This window comes from Camelina sativa, chromosome 10 (genome assembly GCF_030686135.1).
Source record: "Camelina sativa cultivar CO46 ecotype springtype chromosome 10, ASM3068613v1".
In the NCBI taxonomy this organism is placed as follows: Eukaryota; Viridiplantae; Streptophyta; class Magnoliopsida; order Brassicales; family Brassicaceae; genus Camelina; species Camelina sativa.
Window position 1 is genome coordinate 1,133,078 of NC_141889.1, and position 23,770 is coordinate 1,156,847.

General features: G+C 32.9%; 4 protein-coding genes across 6 annotated transcripts; 2 read left to right on the plus strand and 2 right to left on the minus strand.

Annotated features, from left to right (window-relative positions):
• Nucleotides 1-658: 658 nt before the first annotated feature.
• LOC104716359 (BTB/POZ and TAZ domain-containing protein 5) lies at nt 659-2,432 on the plus strand. Its single transcript, XM_019230589.2, has 4 exons — nt 659-1,134; nt 1,231-1,361; nt 1,462-1,768; nt 1,866-2,432. Exons 1-4 carry the CDS (start codon nt 913-915, stop codon nt 2,310-2,312), a joined length of 1,107 nt encoding a protein of 368 aa, XP_019086134.2. The 5' UTR covers nt 659-912; the 3' UTR covers nt 2,313-2,432.
• On the minus strand, nt 2,248-4,122 carry LOC109126784 (uncharacterized). 2 transcript variants are annotated; one of them, XM_019230591.2, is made up of 5 exons: nt 3,946-4,122; nt 3,098-3,195; nt 2,934-3,006; nt 2,769-2,834; nt 2,248-2,607 (listed from the first exon to the last, which is right to left on the minus strand). In XM_019230591.2, exons 2-5 carry the CDS (start codon nt 3,127-3,129, stop codon nt 2,509-2,511), a joined length of 270 nt encoding a protein of 89 aa, XP_019086136.1. In that variant the 5' UTR covers nt 3,130-3,195; nt 3,946-4,122; the 3' UTR covers nt 2,248-2,508. The 2 variants fall into 2 exon arrangements, with proteins under 2 accessions (XP_019086136.1, XP_019086137.1); XM_019230592.2 differs by lacking the exon at nt 3,946-4,122 and adding an exon at nt 3,328-3,654.
• A 2,178-nt stretch (nt 4,123-6,300) lies between these two features.
• On the plus strand, nt 6,301-10,534 carry LOC104716360 (phototropic-responsive NPH3 family protein NPY5). Its single transcript, XM_010433744.3, has 5 exons — nt 6,301-7,263; nt 7,637-8,209; nt 8,396-8,465; nt 8,542-9,651; nt 9,762-10,534. Exons 2-5 carry the CDS (start codon nt 8,148-8,150, stop codon nt 10,266-10,268), a joined length of 1,749 nt encoding a protein of 582 aa, XP_010432046.1. The 5' UTR covers nt 6,301-7,263; nt 7,637-8,147; the 3' UTR covers nt 10,269-10,534.
• Nucleotides 10,535-12,993: 2,459 nt separating this feature from the next.
• On the minus strand, nt 12,994-15,334 carry LOC104716361 (putative N-acetyltransferase HLS1). 2 transcript variants are annotated; one of them, XM_010433745.3, is made up of 3 exons: nt 14,767-15,334; nt 14,215-14,390; nt 12,994-14,124 (listed from the first exon to the last, which is right to left on the minus strand). In XM_010433745.3, exons 1-3 carry the CDS (start codon nt 14,926-14,928, stop codon nt 13,251-13,253), a joined length of 1,212 nt encoding a protein of 403 aa, XP_010432047.1. In that variant the 5' UTR covers nt 14,929-15,334; the 3' UTR covers nt 12,994-13,250. The 2 variants fall into 2 exon arrangements, with proteins under 2 accessions (XP_010432047.1, XP_087324487.1); XM_087468361.1 differs by having other exon boundaries at nt 12,994-14,390; nt 14,767-15,072.
• Between the last annotated feature and the right edge of the window lie 8,436 nt (nt 15,335-23,770).

Sequence of the window (23,770 nt, forward strand, 5' to 3'; positions counted from 1 at the left end):
ATTGACCGAAAATTATACGAATTTTATTTCAGGGTTATTTAATTGCGCTGACATCTAACGTACGTATTATATTAATATTTGAAGTTTGAACAGTTCATGTAACAGTAATATTCTAGTTGAACGAGGCAACATTTTTATATGAAAAAGTCGATATTTCAACGTAAAACAATTTTTTGGTCAATTTAGCCATGTTTTGTTTTGTGAACCGCTTGGACCGTCCACCAACCCAAAATATGGCAGTTCAAACACGGTTTGCATATTAACTTTTTGGTTGATTTATATAAAAAAAAAAGTCATCTGGATTAATTGATCCGTTATACTTCAATTTGTAACGTTTGAAAGTTTTTGAGTTACCAATCTAATGACAACCACATGTTTATTATGATTGTGAACTATTGAATTAAAAAATGCATATGTTTGTATTACAAATACGTCGTCGCCAACCACTAATCAGTGGATAATTAAACCAAATAAAGAGATATATAATAGATCTAGAATTGGATATCTATTTCCTATTTTAGTTATGTAAATACTTGGATATAATAAATATAATGTAAAAGAGACTAGGAAATAAAAATAGATAGAGAATAAAAAAGTGAGTGATTAGGAAAGTTCGTCATCCAACGTGTATATGAATCAGCACTTATCTATTTGATACAATCCTCTCTGTTTTACACAGTTCACATTTTTCGATTTCCAACCAATTAAATCACACAATTCTCGTAAAATAAAATCCTTTTTTATTAAAAATCTAATCAGACAAAAGAAGAAGAAGAAGAAGCAATAGTAATATAAATAGTCTCCCGCTCGCCTCATCTCTTCTTTTTCTTATTTCCCCTTTCTTGATAAGCACCTCACCTCATTTTCTCTTATAGATCTCTGAAACTGAGATTTCGTTAACAGATATATAAAATGGAGAACATCTCATCGGAAAAAGTTTCAGGACCACCATCACCACCACCTTATCCGGTAATAATAAAGTCAACGGATCTGTTTACGCGAAGAAAATGCCAAAGCTTTGTTTCTAAAGCTACAAGAGATTCATGGGATCGTATGTTCGACGAAGCTCATGGAGCTGATGTTTTGATTCATACGGATGATAATGGTTTGGTCTACGCACATTCTAATGTCATCGTAAGTTACTCTCATACATTTTATTAATCTTATTACTTTAAGAAAAATATATCATTAATTGAATCTTAATTAAGTTTTATCTTTTCTTGTAATCAGGGAATGGCTTCAGATGTAATCAAAGGAATTATGAAGCAAGATAAGAGAAGACCTCATCGCAAAACGATCTCAATCCTCGGTGTTCCTCACGACGCTGTTCGAGTTTTCATTCGATTCTTATACTCTTCTTGGTAATTTAATTATACCTTTGCTCTCAATCCAAACAAATGTGGAAGTCTTTGGTTATAATTATAATTACATTACTTAATCCTCTTTGCTCTGTATTTGCAGTTATGAGAAACAAGATATGGAAGATTTCTCAATGCATCTTCTTGTGTTGTCACATGTCTACGTGGTACCACATCTGAAACGAGTGTGCGAGTCAGAATTCGAGAACAGTTTGCTCAACAAAGAGAATGTGATTGATGTGTTTCAGCTCGCTCTTCTCTGTGATGCTCCTCGTCTTGGTCTTCTATGTCACAGAATGATTCTCAAGAACTTTGAAGAAGTTTCTACTTCTCAAGGATGGCTGGCAATGAAAGAGAGCCATCCTAGACTCCAGAAAGAGCTCTTACGCTCTGTCGCTTACGAGCTTAATGTAATAACTACACCAAAATCCTTCAACTTTCTTAAAAGATATGTACTTCCACAGTTTTCTGATGAGTTTTCGTTTCAAATGATGTCTTTTTTTGCAGTGCTTGAAGCAAAGAAACAGGAAACAGAAAGAGATACAGACTTACACACAGTTGTATGATGCAATGGAGGCTTTTGTTCATATATGTAGAGATGGATGCAGAGAAATTGGTCCAACAAAGATCGAAACCCCGCATGTCTCTTGCGGATTTCAAGCGTGCAACGGTTTAGAGCAGCTACTGAAACATTTGGCGGTATGCAAACTAAGATCAATCCCTGGTGGTTGCAGCCGCTGCAAGAGAATGTGGCAGCTTCTTGAGCTTCATTCCCGTATTTGCGTAGACTCGGAACAGTGTAAAGTCCCTCTTTGCAATAATTTCAAGGAGAGGATGAAGACACAGAGCAGGAAAGATGAGAAAAGATGGAAACTTTTAGTGAAGAATGTTTTGAGCACTAAGAAAATTGGAGGATCTCCATTCTTTTTGCAGGCAATTGATGTTACTTTATGACATTGTTTTATCGCTTTTAGATTACAGAAATTGCATATTTATACACAGGATGTACATAGGTTACACAGATTCTTTGTAAAAATAGATCCGAGATTCAAAAATACAGTGTCTGGACACAAACCTCTCTTCCGAACCTAAGATCCTCCCTTTCAAGCCCGGCCCAAACCGGCCCGGTCTATCCTGACTAGTGAGTTCTTCAATGTTCTTCTTCATCACCAATCGTTAGTGTTGATAGAGAATCTTCAACTGTTTCTCTTCCTTCCAACACATTTTGAGTTTGAGTTTCCACCCTTTTCTGCAAAACCGAGTTCGCTTAGTAAGCAGCAAGCTGATACTTATAAGGGCATACAAATATCCCACGTCTAGCAGGAGGGAACTAAATCAAAGCAAGACGTAAAGGCACACAAACACACAATCCTTTAATCTCTCTTTTAGCGAAAAGCAAACAGAACATACCTTTTGATTTAAACGATGAGTGGTCATTAGCTCATAGAATTTACGCATCATCATCTCATGTTCAACCTGAAAACAAAGATAATTTCACCAGGTTTAATGATCTCTGATCCCTAATTACATGACAACGAACAAGCTCAGTAAAAGAATTTCTTTAATTCATAATACCTGGAGTGTTTGGAGTTCTTGTGACATGGTCTTATGAGCTTCTTTGAGTAATTCACTTTGCTTCTCCAAATGGCTTTTTGACAATCAAAAACGAATTCGGTTAACAACACGTAACTAAATACACAGATTATGGGTAACAAAGAAGCTGCATAAATGATAATTACTTAAACAAATCACCGGTATGTTGGGGGTCCATCCTCACAAATGATTGAGCTCTCTTGCAAATGAGAACGCCGTTGATCTTGACCTCGTTTTAGGTACTCTACAGAATTAAATCGAAAGTAAATTCCAATCAGCGACACAATCTCCCAAACATAAGAGTTTCGTTCTACCAAACAAGTCTTATTCCACAGTTCAAATTGATAAGTTCTGATTTGGGCATAACTATACATACAAATAGATCATAGTTTTCAAAAATCTGGACATGGAAAGATGGATTCGAATTCACTGCTTAACTACACAAGTAACTGTGTAAAGAAACCAGAATCAGATATAAACAGTTGAACAATAACTTCAAAAAGAAGACTCTTTACTGCCACACACACAAGAAAAAACGCATCTCTTTATGAATCTCAAAAGACGAAACAAAACAAACACAGAAGAAGGAAAAGATTAAAGAGAGACAGAGAAGAATCCAAACAGTTAGAGAACAAACAACAAGGACAAGACACTAAGTTTTTTTTGTTTCCAACACAAAAAAAAAAAAAAAAAAAAAAAAAAAAAAAAAAAGTAAAAGAAAAAAAAGAAGCGGTTTTTAGGAAAAGGAAGACCTGACTTAGACAATTCATCGAGCACTTAGTGCGCAAAACCTAAAAACAGTCTTCAATCACAATCTACCAATATCAAAACAATACTTTGCAAATAAATTAGTACAAACCCACTAATTCTAAATCCTAATTCATCCCAATTCAAGATTTTTTTCACCCTTATAAGACCCAATTCAAAACCCTAATTATATCCACGAAAAAAAGAAAGATACGAAAGCTTAGGAATTGGATATAACAAATCTTACCTGAGAAAAAGAAAAGATTTCAGGACGGAAAGATCGATGTAGATCGTAGAACAATCTCTCTGTTCTGTTCACGAGAGCGAAGTTACACGACGAAGATCGATTTGGGGATTTCACTTTTCTAATTTTCTCGATTTTGAGGAAAAAAGTGAAATTTGCCTCTTTTTATACCACACACTTGTTGCCGCCAAGGAGCAAAGCCTCTGTTACAGCCAGAAGATTCGTCTAATATCAGGATTAATTTTCAAATTATAAAATAAATAAATATACAAATAGAGAATTTTCTGTTATATTCATGTCAGCAAATTTATGGGTAGAGCCGTAGAGGAATCTAATAATATTATAAATAAAAAATTTAAAAAGATATAAAAAATTGTCAAAAAAAACAGAAAACAAGAAAAAAATAATATGTATTGTAGAAAAAAATCTTCAATTTTATAGGAAATTTAAAGTTTTATATAAAATTTATTTACTTAGCATTACATATTTCGGTTTTCTGAAAATAAGCAACAATAAATTTTATATTTTTTTTGATATTTTGTTATTGGTGATATTATAAGCTAAGGATTGTTTGCATGCAGATGACATTCAAAAGCAAAACTTGATCACTGGGTTGAGCTTTATTATACAGAATATGTAGTTGCCCTTGTCTTTCCCATAAATTTATTTATCAGCATGCAAATTGCATGTTGGAATCCCATAACTTTATCTGTTTGTCATGAATCCTGTCACTGTCACACGATCGAAAGAAAACAAAGTAATTTCCAATACAAAATTATGCTATATAGTAATACAATTACAACTTTTTCTTGTAATTCGACTCTAGACCAATATCGTGGAATTCGACTCATGGCACGAAATTAAAGTGGAGTTTGACAGCTAAACTTTTGATACACATGTACTCGACAATACTAGACAACGGTAAACCTACAATCTCTTATTATTACAGGTGGTGTGATATACTGATAATGATATATACCACAAAAGAAAAAAAGAAAAAAATAAAAGAAGAAATCTAGATTTTTCTAATCAAATGAATGAACGTGCATGCTCTTACCAATTTAATCGTTCGGTTGAAAGCAAAGCTAACGAGTAACGAATATCGAAAACGATTTGCATGGATTCCATATGAGTATGATCGATCACTTTTAATTTGATCGCATACAACTTTTGATAAACTAAGAATTAAAGAATTTAGTACGAAGTAATATAGAATATATATAAACTAAGGAGATTTGGGAAAAAAGAAGAAGAGATAAAGGCTGGCTAAAAAGGGGGATGAATGGACCACGTTTTGGTGGTTCCCATAATCACACGAGTACTCGTCCATATTGTAATTAGGTAACATGTAGCTTTCGACTTTCCCTATCGTTTCACAACGTTCAATACTTTGGGAAAGAAAATTCTGATAAAAATTTATGTTAGTTCTAATCATTACATTATATTTGCTTTAACATTACTATAACAAGTTAAATCAAACGCAGCCGAAGATAATACGATATGAGATCAAAACTTATAAGAATATTCATACATATATATGCATCCGGAAAACAATTACTGTATATCGCTTATATTCAATTATAATTTTATAATATTAGTTCACATTGATTAATTAGAAAATATTGCGTGCCGTAAATTAAGCTGAGTTTCATATTGATTATAACTATATATTTAGAAATGTTAAAACTTAAAACCAACTAAAAAGTTAAAAATAAGCAAAAGAGAATCATCATTAGCTATTGTTCCTAATTTTTTTTTTGTTTATTAATTTTGCAATTCGAAATTTATGCTACTTGGCTAGCAATCTTAGGCCATGTGGTTTGCTATAATCACACGAATGTTTCTTAGAAAACCCTTATGAATTTATTTATAAACTCTAAAACAATTTTACTTGACTCAATAGCATCAAGATTGTATTCCTAATAACACTCTTCTTTATTTTTATTTTTGATCAAAGTCCTAATAACACTCTTAAAATATTACAACTACACGTCGATCGATCCATTAATTTGATCATTCAACTATCCATGATGATGACGTAGAGACATTTGCTTTATCAATCACCTGCAAGTTTCAGAAGTAGTAGAATCGAATCTGATGAAAGGACAACAAAAAGAAATAAAATAAAAATAAAAATAAAAACTTAGAAGAGGCAAAATCTATTGGATAATGTGAATAGATTCGTGAGAGATGTATAAAACCATGTGAAGGATGAAAGAGCAATGAATCGGACTTCTTAATTAACTTTTTTAAGCTAGCTTGCATTCATTGGATTCTTATTGGCTGCCACATGCATCGATCGCACCCTTTTGGCATCTCAACTAGTATTAATCTTTGAGGATCTACAAAATTAAACTTGAAGTGAATCTAATCAAAAAGATTTTCTGCAACGACCCAAAAAAAAAAAAAAACATATCTTTAGGTCCAAATTGGTTTAGAAACTCTTTGACTTTTTTAATTACTTATCAATAATAAATATACTTGTTTGACTCACAAAACTAAGTTTACAATGGGTCCTCTAGAATCATTAGGATCACAAAATATGAGAAATTGGTTTTAGTTAGATTTTTATTCTAAAGAAATATTTTAAATGACTATTTAGCTAAATAATTTGTAACAAAAAAAAATAGTGATTGATGATGAGAAAAAGCAGAGTAAGAAGAAGAAGAGAAAAAGGAAAAGAGAGAGAGAGAGATAATGAAAAGGAAAGGAGAAAACATATCCTGAAAAGAAGGTAAGTTTGTCTGAAGAGAAGGGGGCACACCAAGTTAGTGCTTTGTCAGATTTCGCGTGCCTTTTTTTTTCTTTCTTTCTTTCTTTCTACACACAACAACACACACACACACAAAAAAAAAGAGAGACTTCTCTTCTTCTTCGTCTTCGTCTCCATCTCTCTTTCATTCAGTTTAATGTTTGGCTCCTTTCTCCTTTTTTTTTTTCTCGATTTTAAAGAAAGTATTGATTTTTATAACGAAAGGTCACTGTTTTATCGTTTAAGAAAAGAAAAAAAATTAAAGGTAGAATCTTTTATCATCAAACCTGAACTCGAGAAGAGAGGAAAAAGGCTTCTCTGTTTTGTTTTTTTGGTGTGTAGCGCATTTTTCGTTCTTGGGTTTAAAGTTTAAAGAACCAACCAACAGCTCATACTTTGCTCAATTTGTGTGGGGCTCTTTCTTTTATACATACGCAGAGAGAGAGAAAGAGAGAGAAAGAGAAGAGAAAGAAGAGAGATTATATAGCAATTAGACTTTTGTGCTAGTGGTGCGTGGCTCATGATTAAGAGAAGAACCTTAAGGCTGGCTTCTGAGGAAGACTAACAAGGTATTATTATAGAAACTTTAGATTTTGATTTTTCGAATTTGTGGGTTTAGACAATTTTGATATTATAAGTTGTTTTCTTTTTGTATTTTGAAGTGTTGCAATTGAAAGATCTTAGGGTTTTCTTTAGAGAATCGAATCGATTCTTGATGTAAATAAAAAAAAAGAACTCTTTTTTTTTTTTTTTTTTAGTTTTAGACTTTTAGTCCTCTTGTACCATAAACGACCTTCTCTGCCACTAATGTCAAGTTTTGTATTCGTTAGATTCTTTCTTTAGCAAACATCCAAAAAAGATTTGATTCATCTTGTCTATTGAATAAGTGGCAATCTTCAATTTTTCCTCTGTTTTTTTTTTGTTGTTTCTTGATTCTTGCAGGGGCCAGGGTTACTACTATTCTAAACGACGACGCTTTTGCAATCACCACCACCACCCACAAAAAGATTCAAGCTTTGGATTCGTTTGTCTACTATAGAATTACAAAGTTTCACACAGTGGTCTGGTCTGGTCTGGTCGACTTATAAAAAAATTAGAAAAGGGTTTCACGTGTTTCTGTGTTTGTGAATGTGTGAAGCACTTTGAAAACTGAGAAAAAAAAGAATTTGATTATTTTAAAAAGAGTTTATCTCTGTCTGTGTGTGTGTCTGCTGTCAGTAAATTCGAGCTTTGAGTGGGTGTTTTGTGCATCTCTAAGTTTTTTTTTTAAATCTTTTCTATGATCTTTTTCTTTTTTCTTTATTCAATGTTCTCTTTGAGATGTGAGACTCCTCCATTACCATTGTTTCCTTAAGTCTCTGACTCAAGAACGCTTTTTGGGAGAGTGATAACACACACAGTTTTTAAGTCTTTTCTTTCTTGAGATCCCTCTCTTCTATTAGATTTTCTCACCATGAAGTTCATGAAACTTGGATCCAAACCTGATTCGTTTCAATCCGAAGGAGACAATGCTAGGTTTGTGTTTCTTAATCTTTACCTTCTTTCTTTCTTTTTTGGTTCTTTTTTTATTACAATGTTGGTTTTTGTCTGAAATCCAATTTGAGTTAATCAGCTTATTAATCTGTTAAAATCTCAACAATATGGATCTTTGTGTTTGTTTTTTTCTGACAGTTTACTTTTGTTAATCTCTGGTTCTTAAAGGTATGTAGCAAGTGACTTAGCAACAGATGTTATAGTCATCATTGGGGATGTCAAATTCTATCTTCACAAGGTACAAAACACTTAAAAAGATTCAATCTTTAGTGTATCTTATATATGTATCCTAATCACAGTTTTGATATTTTCAGTTTCCGTTGCTGTCGAAAAGCGCAAGGTTGCAGAAGCTAATCACAACAACAACATCATCGTCATCAAATGAAGATGATCAGATTCATCATCATCATGAGGACGAGATTGAGATAGCAGATATACCCGGTGGTCCTGCTTCATTCGAGATCTGTGCTAAATTCTGTTATGGAATGACCGTTACTCTAAACGCTTACAACGTAGTCGCTGCTCGCTGCGCCGCTGAGTTTCTTGAAATGTATGAAACCGTCGAAAAAGGTAACCTTGTTTACAAGATTGAGGTTTTCTTGAACTCAAGCATACTCCAAAGCTGGAAAGATTCGATCATCGTTCTTCAAACCACGAGAGCTTTGTCTCCATACGCTGAAGAGTTGAAGCTAACGGGACGCTGTCTTGACTCGATCGCATCTAGAGCTTCGATTGATACTTCGAAAGTCGAATGGTCGTATACTTACAGCAAGAAGAAGAATCTTGACAATGGTTTGAGGAAACCGCAGGCTGTTCCTAGAGACTGGTGGGTTGAGGATCTTTGTGATCTTCATATCGATTTGTATAAACGAGCAGTCGCCACAATCGAAGCTAGAGGGAACGTTTCAGCAGACGTTATCGGAGAAGCGTTGCACGCGTATGCGATTAGAAGGATTCCTGGATTCAGCAAAAACAGTTCTGTACAGATCACTGACTTTGCCAAGTACAGAGCTTTAGCTGATTCGATCATTGAACTGATACCTGATGAGAAACGCAGCGTTTCTTCGAGTTTCTTGACTAAGTTGTTACGTGCTTCGATCTTTCTTGGTTGTGATGAAGTAACCGGGTTAAAGAACAGAGTTGGTGAACGGTTAGATGAGGCTAACTTGGGTGATGTTTTGCTCTATGATGTTGAGTTGATGCACAGCTTAGTTGAGGTTTTCTTGAAATCACGTGACCCGAGAGAGGATGATTTAACCGCTAAAGCATCAGTTGCAAAGCTTGTCGATGGTTACTTAGCTGAAAAGTCTAGGGATTCAGATAGTTTGCCTCTTCAGAAGTTCCTCTCACTCGCGGATATGGTCTCCAGCTTTCCTAGACAGTCTCATGATGGAGTTTATCGCGCAATCGACATGTTCCTTAAGGTAAAAGAACCAACTACTCAGTTTATACAAAGATTTGTGTAAAATCAAGATTTGATCAAGTTACTAATCAAGATTCTGTTTTTTTTCTTGAAATGATGATCTCTTATCAGGAACATCCGGAGATGAACAAGAGCGAGAAGAAGAGAATCTGCAGGCTAATGGACTGTAGAAAGCTATCAGCAGAAGCATGCGCACACGCAGTTCAAAACGAGAGATTACCAATGCGTGTGGTGGTGCAAGTGCTCTTCTTTGAACAGGTAAGAGCCAACAACAACGGATCATCATCTACAGGGAACAGCACGCCAGAGATTATCCCGGCTTCGAGATCGACGAACACTACTGATCAAGAAGACACAGAGTGTTGGGACACAGAGGATATCAAAGCCTTGAGAGGTGAATTAGCAAGTCTAAGACTCGCAAAGAATCAACAGGAGAACAACAATAACAACAAAGGGAAATTGATGAAAGGAGGAGGATTGGGAGTTTCTAGAGTGTTCTCGAAGCTTTGGTCTGGTAAAGAGAGAAGTGGAGAAATGATGAGTAGCTCAGGGACTTCGAGTCCTGGTTCTATTAATGATGACTCTAAGTCTTCTTCTTCCACAAGCAAGAAACATTAGCCCAGGAGGAGCAAGAAGCAAGAAGCTAAGAAAAAAAAGATGAATTAGGTGTGCTAAAATGTTCATCCAAATTACTAACTTATTTCTTTCTTTGCTAGAGATCCAATTTCTCAGATGTTACTATTTTCTTCTCTTTGTGATGTTCTTCTTCCTTAGTAGGTATGGTTTTATTTTTTGCTATGTTGTCACTTTAAAATGGAAGTGTTTAAAACCAAAAAAAAAAAGGGTTCTTGAAATAATAATAAAAAGGAGAAATTAGATGTAAAGTCTCTTTTAATTTTTAAAAATAGTGTTTTATGATTATACAATAACAGAATAAGTTTTTAAAAAACAATTGTCGGAAAAAAATTGCTTACAAAACATCTTCTAATAAATAAACTCGTGACGAGCTACAAATTTCAGAAAATTAATTTGTTAATAGATCATTAACAAATGGTTGATTTTACAAATTAGGAAACCATAATAATTTTTGCGAAGTCTTTGACGTTATTTTGTTACTTGCGTACAGACAAGTAACCAAGTATCGAGATTTATGGACTAAGGCCCAAGTCGGTATGTCATATCTCCGAGCCTTTTAACATTCGAAGTTTTTTACCATTGTCGTTTAACATCAATTTGAATTAAATTTGTATATTTTCGAGATATTTAATTTATAAAATATATGAAAAGTAAGTTAAAAGGTAAAAATTTTATTGCAGTAATAATATTTTAATGTATATTTTTTTTTTTTTGTGAAAATATATTTTAATATCTTAACAAAAATTAAAATAACGTTCTCATTAGATAAAAAAATTCAGTAAACTTTTTTTTTTTTTTTTCCGGTTCAGACATTATAAATTTATAATTATTTGGAAGCTCCCCGTAAAAATTTGGATAAATGACAAAATGCTAAAGTAACCCATAATTCTAGACCGACAAAAAAATGTTACTTTAAATTGACTTACCACCGTCATTGTGCTGAAAATCTTCTTCGTCGTTTCCTTTTCTTTTCATTAAAAAGAATTATCCTATATGCATACATATTGTTTTGGAAAACAACAAAAAAATATACATATAGGTTCACTAATGTTGTTACATCATTTTCTTTACGGACGCACTCGCATAATGAATATTCCATTCGAATACATATCATATCACGCCCGGATTTTTGTGGGGGATGGATGAGAATGAGATGTTTGCGTGGGGTGTTGCTCACTGAAACACGCCCACATTTCTATGAATTATGAATATCTTTCAAACTGATTTCACATAATGATTGATTTTAATGGGTGTTAAAATATCTGTCACTTTAATCGAAGAGTTACAAAATCTTAGGTAGATTTTTAAAGAACAGATATATAGTTGAAAGGAACCAAAACTTATTTCATTCACCATAGATTTGTAAATCATCTGTTGAACAACGCTATTTAAGTATTCATTCACCATAGATTTGTAAATCATCGATTTTGCTTTTTTTTGTTTTTGTTCTTTAGGTGTTGTTACCCTAATGCTTTTGTGGACTCACACGAGTCACGTCTAATATAAAATATACGGATCTCGTTGATTTGATTGAGAAGAAACTACCATTCTTAAAATTTTGATATAACTCTCTCTCTCTCTCTCTCTCTCTCTCTCTCTCTCTCTCTCTCTCTCTCTCTCTCTCTCTCTCTCTCTCTCTCTCTTAAATACTAGTGCTTAATATATGCATGCTTTAGGATCCTTGAGAGTTGAGATTCACATGATCGTCTACTTGAGAACTTCGTGAAGACTATAACCTAACTTCCCATTAGATTTTCTTTTATGAGCTAAAACTAAAACAAAAAATAATCTTTTAATAGTATATGTGTGATGTGGCATATAGTTGAATCCAATAACATTAAAACCACACCATTTAAACTAGTTGAACTCACTTCATCTAGATATCGTCTCATTGTTACATACATATATAAGTTTAGGAACACATTTATTTTCACTTATGTATTGCCTAAGAAATACAAAATGTAATCATAAATTAATTATCGACACTAAAAACAAACCTACGGTCAACATACAAACATGTAATATACCAATTGTTATAACATAAATCTAATCCACACACACAAAGTGTCACTCCTCGATTGAAGTTATCCACATGTCTTCTTATGTGATTGATCAAAGGACCTTATAGTATAAACTTTCCCTGACTCGATCGGTGCTCTCGACTCGACAATACCTCTTTCGGACAAGGACACGTTCTCAAACCCGATTCAAATGTTTCATCATGCAACCGCAAACCAACAAAAGAAACATATAAATCTATCAGTTGAACATCTTGAGGACCATATTTGGAGAAAAAGTGTGGTCCATGACATTGATATGCATGTCATTTACACGTAAGATTAGCTAGGCGATATCACAAAAGGTGTTTCTTCTATTCTCCAATATCTCTATCAATATGATCAAACTCGAATTAGCAAAGTACTAAGATCCAAAAAAAACCCACCTAAAAGAAACAACTAAACTAATATATATATATATATATCATAACTATTTTATTTACCCTTAAGAGAGAATTTTATTTACCCTTAAGAGAGAATGTGTGTATAGTTTTTCTCCTATTTCATTATAGTTCCTTTTCTCCACAGCATCGTCTTAACTTAAGACTCTTAAAACTTTAACAGAGAACAACTTACATCATTCTACGTATCAGTGCGTTCATGGAAATTATATCTATTTATAAATAAATAAATAAACAATCAGGTCGGCGTTTTAGTTTGGCCAGAGAAAAAGTATCTTAAAAAGCTAGATCCATTTACAAGACAAGAAGACACAAACCCAAAAGTAGGAGATATTGCCTCTTACCACTAATTTAAACACCCACAAAAACAAAAACCAAAAAAGCAAAAAAAAAAAAATATTACCTAAGAAAATATAAGAATACTAATTCTAAAAACTATTAGAACTAAAGACCCTAATTTAAAATTAAGAAAACTATAGGGTTAAGAAAAGAAAAAAGAAACACTTTTAGAATTCTCTAGGGTCTACAAAAATAGAAACGCCAGGTGGCGATTTAGTCCAGTCACCAACAACGCCGTCACTGTAGTCTTCCCCAAGCCGTTTCACACACCAAAGATCCTCGGCGCACGATAGTGCTTTCCAATGCGGTATCCCTCGCCGCAACGGCTCTTCTCCGGCTACCTCCGTCGCCACGACACCACAACCTCCTTCCTTGGCCAGGTTATGCGCGTGAGCACACAGCGATCTCACCATCTTCACCGCGCGTGGGCCTTCCCCTCCTATCCCGTACATGAAGTGAAGCCCAAACGGCTCGAAAACACAAGGGATCGAAGGGAGTTTCAGAAACGGCAGCGTTTTATCAACCACACGAGTCGTTTTAGCCACCACGCGCCTCAGCCTCGACGCGCCGCGGACCTCTAAACGAAATGAGTCTTTACAGTTCCACACGCTCAACACGGCCCATGACTCTGGCGGGTACTCGAGGAACTTAGCCGAACCGGGCCATGATCCAGACCCGGATCCATAACAGCTTCCACGTGGCACAGCTACAAAAGTCCCGAGCGAGAGTTTGTTATTGAGAACCGAATCAATATCCCGCGGGAAAAACTCGGTTGTACTAAACCGGAGTCGATATAACGACTCAGCATCGACCGGGTCCAATTTGATCACCGTGACTCTTCGCGAGATATTAACTCGATGAGCGTAAACAGGATTAACCAAAATCGACGGCGTACGGAACTCGGAGTAACCACATTTGCCGGTGAATAGATTAACCGAAGCTTGGTTGTCGTTTTCAGTAGCTATGTAAGAGTACTCAGCACCGTTTTGTCTGAACCATTCCTCCATCATCTTCACGAGCTTAAACCCAATCCCTTGTCTCCTGCAACAATAATAATAAACCAAAAATAATGACATTAGTATAATCATAATCGTGATTAGTGTTGCGTGATTAGTAAGAACGGAACGGTACCTGTGGAAAGGAGAGACACGAAGACCCAAAACGTAAGCGAGTTTAGTGTAGAGAGGCTTGACGGCGTCGTTTTGGGATTTATGATTTAAATCGATTTTTTTGCCACATGTAACGGTTTTGATGCATCCTCTAATCATCCCCACTATCTCCTTCTTCTCCGTACCCATCTCAGCCACCTGTGACAAATTTGATTTTTGTTTTCCGCTATCATATGTTTTGTTTTTTTTTTCGTTATTACAATCATTTTAAAAATAATTGAATTGAATAATAAAGTTTGTAACTTTATTTTTGGTTGCCAAAATAAATATAAATGGTGAGTCTTTTGATCTTATCAAGAGTCTACGAAAAATAGAAACGATACTTAAAAAAGGAACGAACTTTAATCAAATATGGGAATGGGGTTTTTTTTTTTATGAATAAATCAAAGGTTTGAGAAGTTTAAGCTCTATGTTTTTCTTCTTTTAGGTTTTTTTGAGCTTCAGAATCGGACAAGGAGGAAGAAGAAGAAGAAGAAGAGACACAAGTAAAAAAGGAAGTTTTGTTATGTCTTACCAACATGAGATAGGAAGGAGAATGTCGGATCCTACAAATCGGGTCACCCAAAAGGTCGGTGAAAAGAGAAAGCTTGCCGCTTGGTCCAACTTCACAACGTCGCTCCACGTCCTCAACGCCGGCTAAGTCTCGGCTCGGGTCATACTCTCTCACCACCGTCATATTTATGCCTTTCACAGAGAGAAAGATAGAGGGAAGAGTATAAAAACAGAGCAAACAGAGAGAGAGAGAGAGAAGGATGATATAACTGAGAAGCAGAGTGAAGTAGATAGGGTTTAACCCAATATATATATATATATATATATAGATAAAAAAGTGTGGAAATGAGAGAAGTGAGGAAAAGATTATTCGAGAGGAAAGAGAAGCATTTATAGAGAGACTGTCTATATATATAGCGTGAGTTATAAGTAATAAAGAACAGAGAAGCTATGAGAGGGTTTATAGGATTTGGATTTAAAAGGAAAGAGAAATAGACTTCTTTTTTCCGGCTACTTTTTGTGTTTTTATTTTATATTTATGATGAGTTTTAAAAGTTTGGAGAAGGCGAGTAGTTCATGATTGATACTAGAGTTTTTAAAGTTCTTCTTCTCAATCCTATTTATAGTTTCTACAGACCCCCCAATCTGCCCTTTTCTTTTTTTCTTTTTTTTTTTTATAAAATAGTATGAATATTACTCCTAGTTAGTTCTAAATGGTAAGGTAGATATCTAACTAGATTTTAACTGATACTAGTTGACAAGTGATTTTCAGGGGATTAAGGTAACAAATATCATACACAATAATGATAAAATCTCTAAACGCCTTGACAAACGCCTATGATTCCCAATTTTGTTTATAAATTATCGTAAAAAATGATAATTAAATCAAGCATAAAAAAAGGAAAGAAAATTTGATTTAACCAAACATTATATAGAAAATGAACGGAGTCATAAACGTTGGTACGTCTTTGTCTACGATCTCACGCTTTTGTTTGTAGATCTCATTTTACCATATAGGAAGTTGAAAAAATCGTAATATTATGTCTTTCCATACTCTTTAAGTTTATTGTCCATTCGTAAGTGTAGTACTAATCAAAGGTCACGATCCTATCATTTTAATTATTGGACTAATTACACATAATTATTCAAAACTGGAATTTTAATTTCTCACATATGGAATGTTTATCTAGGTAGATTCTGAAATGGCGTTAATTCTCTTAAATTTCTCATAATTGAGGGCATTTAATTATTTTCCTCCACCAAATTAGATTTGGAAAATAGTGGGCTTCAAGGTATTAATGATGAGCAAGAGTAATGGTGATTAAGACGAGCATTGATGTAGGAGCAGAAAACTTGCCCAAAAGGAGAAGTTGTAAGTGCGAGTGAGATTGTGAGAAGTTGAAACTGGCGGCTATGTCTGCGTTAACTCATTATGGTTTCTATCTCTTTTCGATTTCCTCTATTTTTCTCTTTTCTAGTTTCCTTTGCCCATAAATTCACACTTATTAGTTCCACATCATCAGCTTTGATGCATTGCACCATCCCCCAAGTAATCATTTGCTCTCAACCCAATCTATAGTACCTAGTTATTATTTTTAATTTTTTCTCCATTAGCTGTCTATGTATCAAATTAGAAGATGTTTAAATCGGCGTAAATAAATACAGTAGCTCTAGTTTTGCAAGAGGGAAAAAAAAACAAACGTACCGTAAAAATGAGTATTATTATAAGGAAAAAACTAAATGTGTCTAATTAAAAAATATCACTTTAAAATGTAAAATAGTTTCTTTGAAAAGAATCCTTAAAATGTAAAATAGTTTCTTGAATCCTCCGTTTCAAAATATAGGATGTTTTAGGGTATTCAAAATAGAATTTTGGAGGATTTATGAATTTTTTGATTTTAGGAGATTGTCAGTGAGTTTTTAAAGTACTTTGGTGGATTTGTTATTATTTTTTATTTTTGAAAAAAAAAATTTGTGATTTGATGAGATTTGGTGAGACTTTAACGGGTTTTTAAGAAAATTCTCAAGTCCATAAACGAGAATATAACATAACAAAAAGATTTTTGGCAATTTGATCTAAATAGCATAAACTCAAAGATTTAAATTGAAAGGTACAAACAACTTATGTTCAGGCAATTTGATTGACTCCAACCATTATGAGCCGCAATAACAATTTGTGTTCAGGCTCAGACCATTGTTTATATTGACCTTTAGCTTTCACATCTTCTATATCTCCCATTGTAGCTTGGAAACTAAAGCCATACAAAAGTAACAAACAAATTTGTAAGCAACCATTAACTACGTACAAATGTTAATTACAAAGTGGTGAATGAATTTGCTCACGTTACTCTGTTTTCTCACACCAAAACAGAGCAATACTCTACCGTGAATAAATTTGGTCACAATCACTATTACCTCTGTAAACGAGAGAGAAGAAAAGATATATAAGATAGAGGGAGAGAGCACAGAATTTGTTTTTATAGCAAAATCATAATTTGTTTTTTTTTTTTTAATCAATCCTACAAAACCATTCTCTAAGGTGGGATTTTCAAACTAGGATTTCCCTTACAAAAATGTATACAAAGTCTCTCACAATCACTATTATGTTTTTCTTAAAAAATAAAGAATTTGGTTTTGAATAACAGTAAATTTGTTATGATTTTTGCAAATTGTTAATTGAATAACAGTGGATTATGAGTGATTTTGAATGATTTTTAACAAATGTCATATTCAATAACAATGGATTTAAAATGTGATTTTTAAATTACTAGTTGAATAACAATGGCTTTTAAAAAAAATCACAAATCCTTCTCTAAACATCATATATTATGAAACGGAGGAAGTATCTTACTATAAATAACCGCAATGTTCAAAAGACTATTAGGCTAAAAGATACGAAGGAATCCATTTAGAGGAAAAAAACAAAATTCCTAAAGGTCATGTCTATCGTATTCCTCTTAAGGGTAGTTTGGTCATGCAACATATGATGATATATATATATATATGACAAATGATTATCATATAAGTACGTATTCATTTATATACATACATATATTAATATATACATGCATTTTGAAGTGACTATATGTGAAACATCATCATCACTATAATCACCCTTACCAAAAAAAAAATCATCACTATAATCACTAATTTGAGGGTTACACTTCAATTTAATACTCAAAAAGCCAAAATATCAACAACCGTCAGCTATATTTGTAGTTGATTATACTTAATCGTTAGATACAATAGATGTATTCAATCTAATATTCCAAATGATTTAAGTTTTCATAAGATTTTAAATGATTTTAATGATTTTATGGGAGTTGATATGATTTATTGTAAAATTCTTTTAAATCCCACGTAAAATCATTAGATTTGGATTTCCGTATTTGTAACTAAATAAATCATTTCAAATCCTCTAAAATCTCTAAAAATCATTAAAATTCAAATTCACAAACTATTTTAAATAACAGTGGATTTTAAAATAAATCTTTAAATCATCAGTTCAATAGCAGTGAATTTTAAAATAGATTTTTAAATCATCAGTTTAATAATATTGAATTTTAATAAACTTTTTAAAATCTATGATTGAATAGCATATGATTTGTAAATTTTACACAAATTATTTAAAATGTCAAGTTGAATACACCTTTCGTAGTATTATGTATTATTGCGATATGACCCTAACAATAATTCTAACTATATAAATTTTTTTTTAGTGTCAAGTGTCAACTGTATAATTAAATTTTAAAAAGTCATAAAATTTTAAATTAGAGATTTTTACTGACGTCATTTAGAAATAGTAAGCCTCAAATTACATTATACCGTCACCATACTTCTCGAAGAATATTTTTTCATAAATAGTTCCACTTGATATTTGATTGTGTATAAGTGGAAACTAGGCAAGAAACACCATACGCACAAAACTATAAACAATTATAAGCAGAAAAAATAAACGGCACATTTGCCGTGGCCCCTCAAAATATATAACATATAGTTCAGGTTGGTAGGTGATTAATTTTGAACTGATTAATTATGACATTGTCGAGCACTATATTATATATGTTACAAAAATTAATCAATATTAAAAAAATTCATCATGGCATTATCATAGAGCTCTAGTTGAGCCGTGTACAACAACAATGGATCATTATTCTAACTAGTAGTTAGGAACATACAATCTGATTAAACCAATTTAGAAGTATCAAATAAAACTGAATGTAAGATTGAATTGCCCTTGCCCGACTGTGAACAGCAGGATTAAGTAGCATTCAAATTACGGTCTTTGTTCTTTGTTCTATTTAATTTGGTGTGTAAGCATATTCACAATGCTTTTTTTTCTTCATCGGCACCCAAAAATCCAGGGTTTGGTCCACTTTCTCTTAAAATGACATAACGTTTGTTTAGTGTAATCGGTTGAACTATCAATGATTATAATTATTTGATTGAAACATGTATTTTGTAAGTTTATATCTTTAAAATCGTGGTCCATATAAACACTTAAGTAGACACCAACATAGTGATGATAGTTTAGTTGGCTACATAATATACTCAATATATATATAGTCACCAATAAATATATATTCAGAAAGAGTTTGGCCAAACAAGATTACTAAAGCTAAAAGCCTAAAAGTAAGAAGAGAAATCTTTTTGTTAACAACTTAAAAAAAAGTTTACAAGCTTAATTAAGATCCCAAAGTTTTTTTTTTTTTTTTTTTGGGCAAAAGATCCCAAAGTTAAAACAATACTATACTAGTATAAAACGAAGAGGATGGCTTCAAATGAGCCACTTTTTGTTTTCCGGTTCTGCCTTTCATCCCTTCAATATAAACGTGTTTAACCAGTATTCGTTAATTTGGTTTATTACTGTTGTTTTTTCGGCTTTTGTCAAGTACTTGCGCATTAGGCCGAAATTTGTCTGTATAGTTAGTAAACAATAAATGTCTCTAACAAGTACTAACAATGATAAGACCTTTTTTCCATTCTTATTATTATTTGGAGCCTTCAGTAGGGTTTGTTTTTAAAAAACGAAAAGTCCATAAAATTACTTGAAAGGTCACTGCAATTTATAAATTATCAGCAACTTGCGACTACTATCATTCGTCTCTTCGACCATTTTTAAAAATATCCATTCGTCTCTTGGTATATAGAATTTGAAGCTCAGCAAAGAGCTATAGAAAGTTGTTAAAGAGAGCATTTTTTTGTCTTGGGTTTCTATTTCAATATTGGAAGCTTTACTCATACAGTCTTACTCATACAGTATACCATTTTCTAAGCTGTACGTCGTTTAGGTAACTTAATTACATCATTTTCGTTTTCGGTTTTGACAAAAGTGCTTACGTTATGACATTTATCATAAAGCATAATTGCAATTAGACAAATTGTAACGGTGCGTAATTTCAGGCATTTGTTTCCATCTCACCATACTTTACAGTATATGATAATAATATATTTGATACACATATATCATACATTTTGTCTCTGGTTACATTATCTAGATGATTTATTATGTTATGTGAAAGACTTTATTTATGTTAAGTTGTCCGTATGATTAAACTATAGTTTAATGAATTAACGATGTGGATCGTTTATACATATATATATACCGTGGACCACATCGTATCACTAAAAGTGTCGAGTAATTAGCAGACAAATTATTGTCTTTTTGGTCAAGATTAACTTGTCCACAGTTCAACACGTATCATATTTTATGTAAATATGGTCATCTGTAACGATTAGTCAAATTATCATAAGATCACGAACAACTCATAAGACAAATTCCTCGAAGACATCAAAAACGAGACGATCTTGATATGTTATAACCCGGTCCATCCCTGCGTTATTAATATTTTAATTCGATCTTTCGTACGGTTTATTCATAGTTAACCCTAATTGATTATAACACATTTATTTTGTGTTTGACAGAGGACAGCTATTATTGTAGGACGACCAGTGCAATACAATTTCGCATTCACATATATTTTCATGTCGTTTTTGGACATTCCAAGATAATATGTTAAGTTTCGTTTGACAGTTTATAGAATAGGTCCATTGAGCATGTCCTTTTAAGTGAGCATTTTCTGCGAGACGATTGTTTATTTAACTATGTACTTGTAGGGTTACTTTTGGTGTCATGATTATAGTTTAGTAAAGCTCATAGATTGATGATATGATATGATATGATGATGGATTTTTGCATATGTAATGAAAATGGGTACGGAAAATTTCAGTATTTGAAGCGGTGCGGTTAATTTTATTATAGTCATTGTGGTTTACTAAGATACAACCGTCACTAGTAAACTAGATTGGACCTGAATATATAATTCGGAAGTACATGACCCACTAAGAGTTTAAACAGTGCATAAATGCAACAAAAACTTGCTTACTAACCATTTCAGGTTCAATGTTGTTTACTCCGATTTTGTTACGGAACGTATTAGTAAAAGAAAATTATTAGAAACATGTAAATTCTCATGAGACACAACTCCGTTCCAATATACAGTCTATGCGGATACAAATTGGGCGAATGTGTTATACGATAAACTGATAGTTGCAAGTAGGAAACAATGTAACTAAGATATAATATTCCCCCATTTGTCTTGTGAAAAAAATATCAAAATTGCTGATGACTAACGAAAATATGTTTGTTAGGGAAATATAAAAATAAGTCATAATCAAAATATACTAAAGAGAGCCTATTTCTCATGCAAGTTGACCCACAAATATGTATAACCAGAATCTAACTAATTGATAAGACTAGACTTTAACTAGTGGATGGAGTGGCTCGAGGAGTGACGTGGGTTTGTTACGAACTTTCCAGAGTTAGGATTATTATTATTTCCTCACCTAAGAAACTGAATTTTTATTTTAAAACAACAATTTGATAAATAATGTCAAAATGCGAAAAAGCTTAGTCGCTAGCTCTCTCCTCTGCAAGTCATTTGATCATTTTTTAAAAATACTATATTATATTAATGTCGGTTATTACTGAGATTAGCTACTAATTACCCGATCATTCACATGTTGATCTAGTTCGTATGACGTTGTGTATGATGTTAAGTCTGTATGAATTCAGCTAGCTATGTATTTGTTATGTTCGTTTCGTCGGATTCGTTTGTTTGTGTCCGGTATTACCACTTGGAAACGTACGTAGAGTCAAGAGTGCATCGGGATCCAATATACCATGTGATGGTCATATATCAAGATTAGAGACTTGACAATTTCAACTTTTGCGTAATTAGCTATTTTAGCTTAGCTACACGAGAGAACCAATACATCAACTTAATTAAGGAAGTTTAAAAAACGATACAGTTGAGAGGCTTAAGAGTCTAAGACCAGTCAGAGCCAACAGAAGTCAGACCAATTTTTTTTTTTTGTTTTACCGACTTATGTCGGATACGAGTTACTTGACGATTATGTCCTTTTTGTGTATTATCTCTTTGTTGGAAAACTGTAAATCCAGCTGTGAATGTTGCGGGCACAAAGCGGCCGGGCAGAGACACTAAGGAAGTGTCAATTCAAACATTAATTTCACACTAACGTAAATGAACTTTTAAGATTTTTGTTTGTGTTATGAACTAATTTTAAAATAAGATATATATATTTTATATTAGGTACGGGCCTTGAAGCTCGGGGTGATCACCAAAACTTATATGCATGTTGCCTATCTATATCCTATATATCCCTGAAACAACTTTGAATCATCATTTCTGTACACGTTTAGGTTCATGCATATATATCTCAAAAATATGTCACTATACGGCTATATAATATGGATACGATGGATAGATAATACAATCCAAAATAAGAGCATACGATAGATAAATCAAATACTTTTTTGTATGATTACCAGATTCGATCGATTTCTACCAGATAAGAGTTACTTCACGACGATCTTGGATGTTGGATTACAATTATATATATATATATACACGAATATATAAAAGTGTAAATATATAAGGGTATGTGTAAGAGTGCATTATGATAGGGGGGGAATGGTGGACGATAATTAAGAGTGCTTGAGATGACGTTTCATACAGAATCACGATGTTTGTGGCAGGAACAATCAGAGATCTACTATATAAGAAAATCAGAGCTTTGTGTAACCTTTTTCCAATATACAATAAAATATCTCCTAGTGATTATCTACTCAATTTCTTTTTATTTTGGAAAATATTCAGATTGTCCAGATTTGTGAATATATTAACACGATAATAAAATTGAATATGCGTTTCGAAAGATTTTGCCGTTAATAGCATGCTCCCACGCTAATTGTAATCCAAAAACAAACTATTATTATTATGTTCTAAAAATAAATTTGGGATAAATCGTGGGATAGTCGATTCTCCAAATATAAAATGTTTTCTACTCCAAATTCTGTATGTTGTTCTTTCAAATGAATGGAAATAAGAAATAGAACAATACTTTTTTTTAGGGGGGTAAAAACTAGCTATAATCATAAAAAGAAACCCATTAGTGTAAAATAAAATAAGCAACCAGGCCATGGCACATTTTGGTTTTAAAAAATGAAAGAACATTTGCATAAGAAGGTGTGCATAAATAAAAGTGTGAATTGGACTTTGTTAAGGATTTTTATCTTATTTGAGAGAAGAAGAAAATAGTCAAAGGAACAAGATGGGACTTCTGCTTGCAGTTGCAGGTTTATTGTTTCGGTGCCTCTTGGCTCTAACTCGGAGCTTCCCTCGTTTTCATATTCCACAATCATATTATTGTACTGCAAAATAGTATTTTGTCTTAAACGCGATAGTAATTAATTGTAATACAAGTCAAATGGATCAATGTATAAAAAATACATATCAGTAGAGTTTTCAAATGATATATCGTCCAAAAAAGAAATCATATAGATCTAGTTATCATAAATGATTATGAAAAATTTGTGGATCATGCCATAATGTCAAATTATTGTTAGAGTTTCTTGTGTCACTGAATCTAAAACACTAAAAATGTATGTATCATTTTATAAAATATAGTTCAGAAAAATGACTGTACTGGCATTTCTATAAATG

What these genes read in the sequence shown, in the direction of transcription:
- LOC104716359 (XM_019230589.2), top strand. Translation starts at nt 913, where the DNA reads ATGGAGAACATCTCATCGGAAAAAGTTTCAGGACCACCATCACCACCA. An exon ending in CGATTCTTATACTCTTCTTG is followed by an intron (nt 1,362 to 1,461) that starts GTAATTTAATTA and finishes CTGTATTTGCAG; the next exon opens with TTATGAGAAACAAGATATGG. An exon ending in CTGTCGCTTACGAGCTTAAT is followed by an intron (nt 1,769 to 1,865) that starts GTAATAACTACA and finishes CTTTTTTTGCAG; the next exon opens with TGCTTGAAGCAAAGAAACAG.
- LOC109126784 (XM_019230591.2), bottom strand. Translation starts at nt 3,129, where the DNA reads ATGGACCCCCAACATACCGGTGATTTGTTTAA. An exon ending in CATACCGGTGATTTGTTTAA is followed by an intron (nt 3,007 to 3,097) that starts GTAATTATCATT and finishes ATTGTCAAAAAG; the next exon opens with CCATTTGGAGAAGCAAAGTG. An exon ending in CTCATCGTTTAAATCAAAAG is followed by an intron (nt 2,608 to 2,768) that starts GTATGTTCTGTT and finishes TCGGTTTTGCAG; the next exon opens with AAAAGGGTGGAAACTCAAAC.
- LOC104716360 (XM_010433744.3), top strand. Translation starts at nt 8,148, where the DNA reads ATGAAGTTCATGAAACTTGGATCCAAACCTGATTCGTTTCAATCCGAA. An exon ending in TCAAATTCTATCTTCACAAG is followed by an intron (nt 8,466 to 8,541) that starts GTACAAAACACT and finishes TGATATTTTCAG; the next exon opens with TTTCCGTTGCTGTCGAAAAG. An exon ending in CAATCGACATGTTCCTTAAG is followed by an intron (nt 9,652 to 9,761) that starts GTAAAAGAACCA and finishes ATCTCTTATCAG; the next exon opens with GAACATCCGGAGATGAACAA.
- LOC104716361 (XM_087468361.1), bottom strand. Translation starts at nt 14,928, where the DNA reads ATGACGGTGGTGAGAGAGTATGACCCGAGCCGAGACTTAGCCGGCGTT. An exon ending in CTCCTTCCTATCTCATGTTG is followed by an intron (nt 14,391 to 14,766) that starts GTAAGACATAAC and finishes AATTTGTCACAG; the next exon opens with GTGGCTGAGATGGGTACGGA.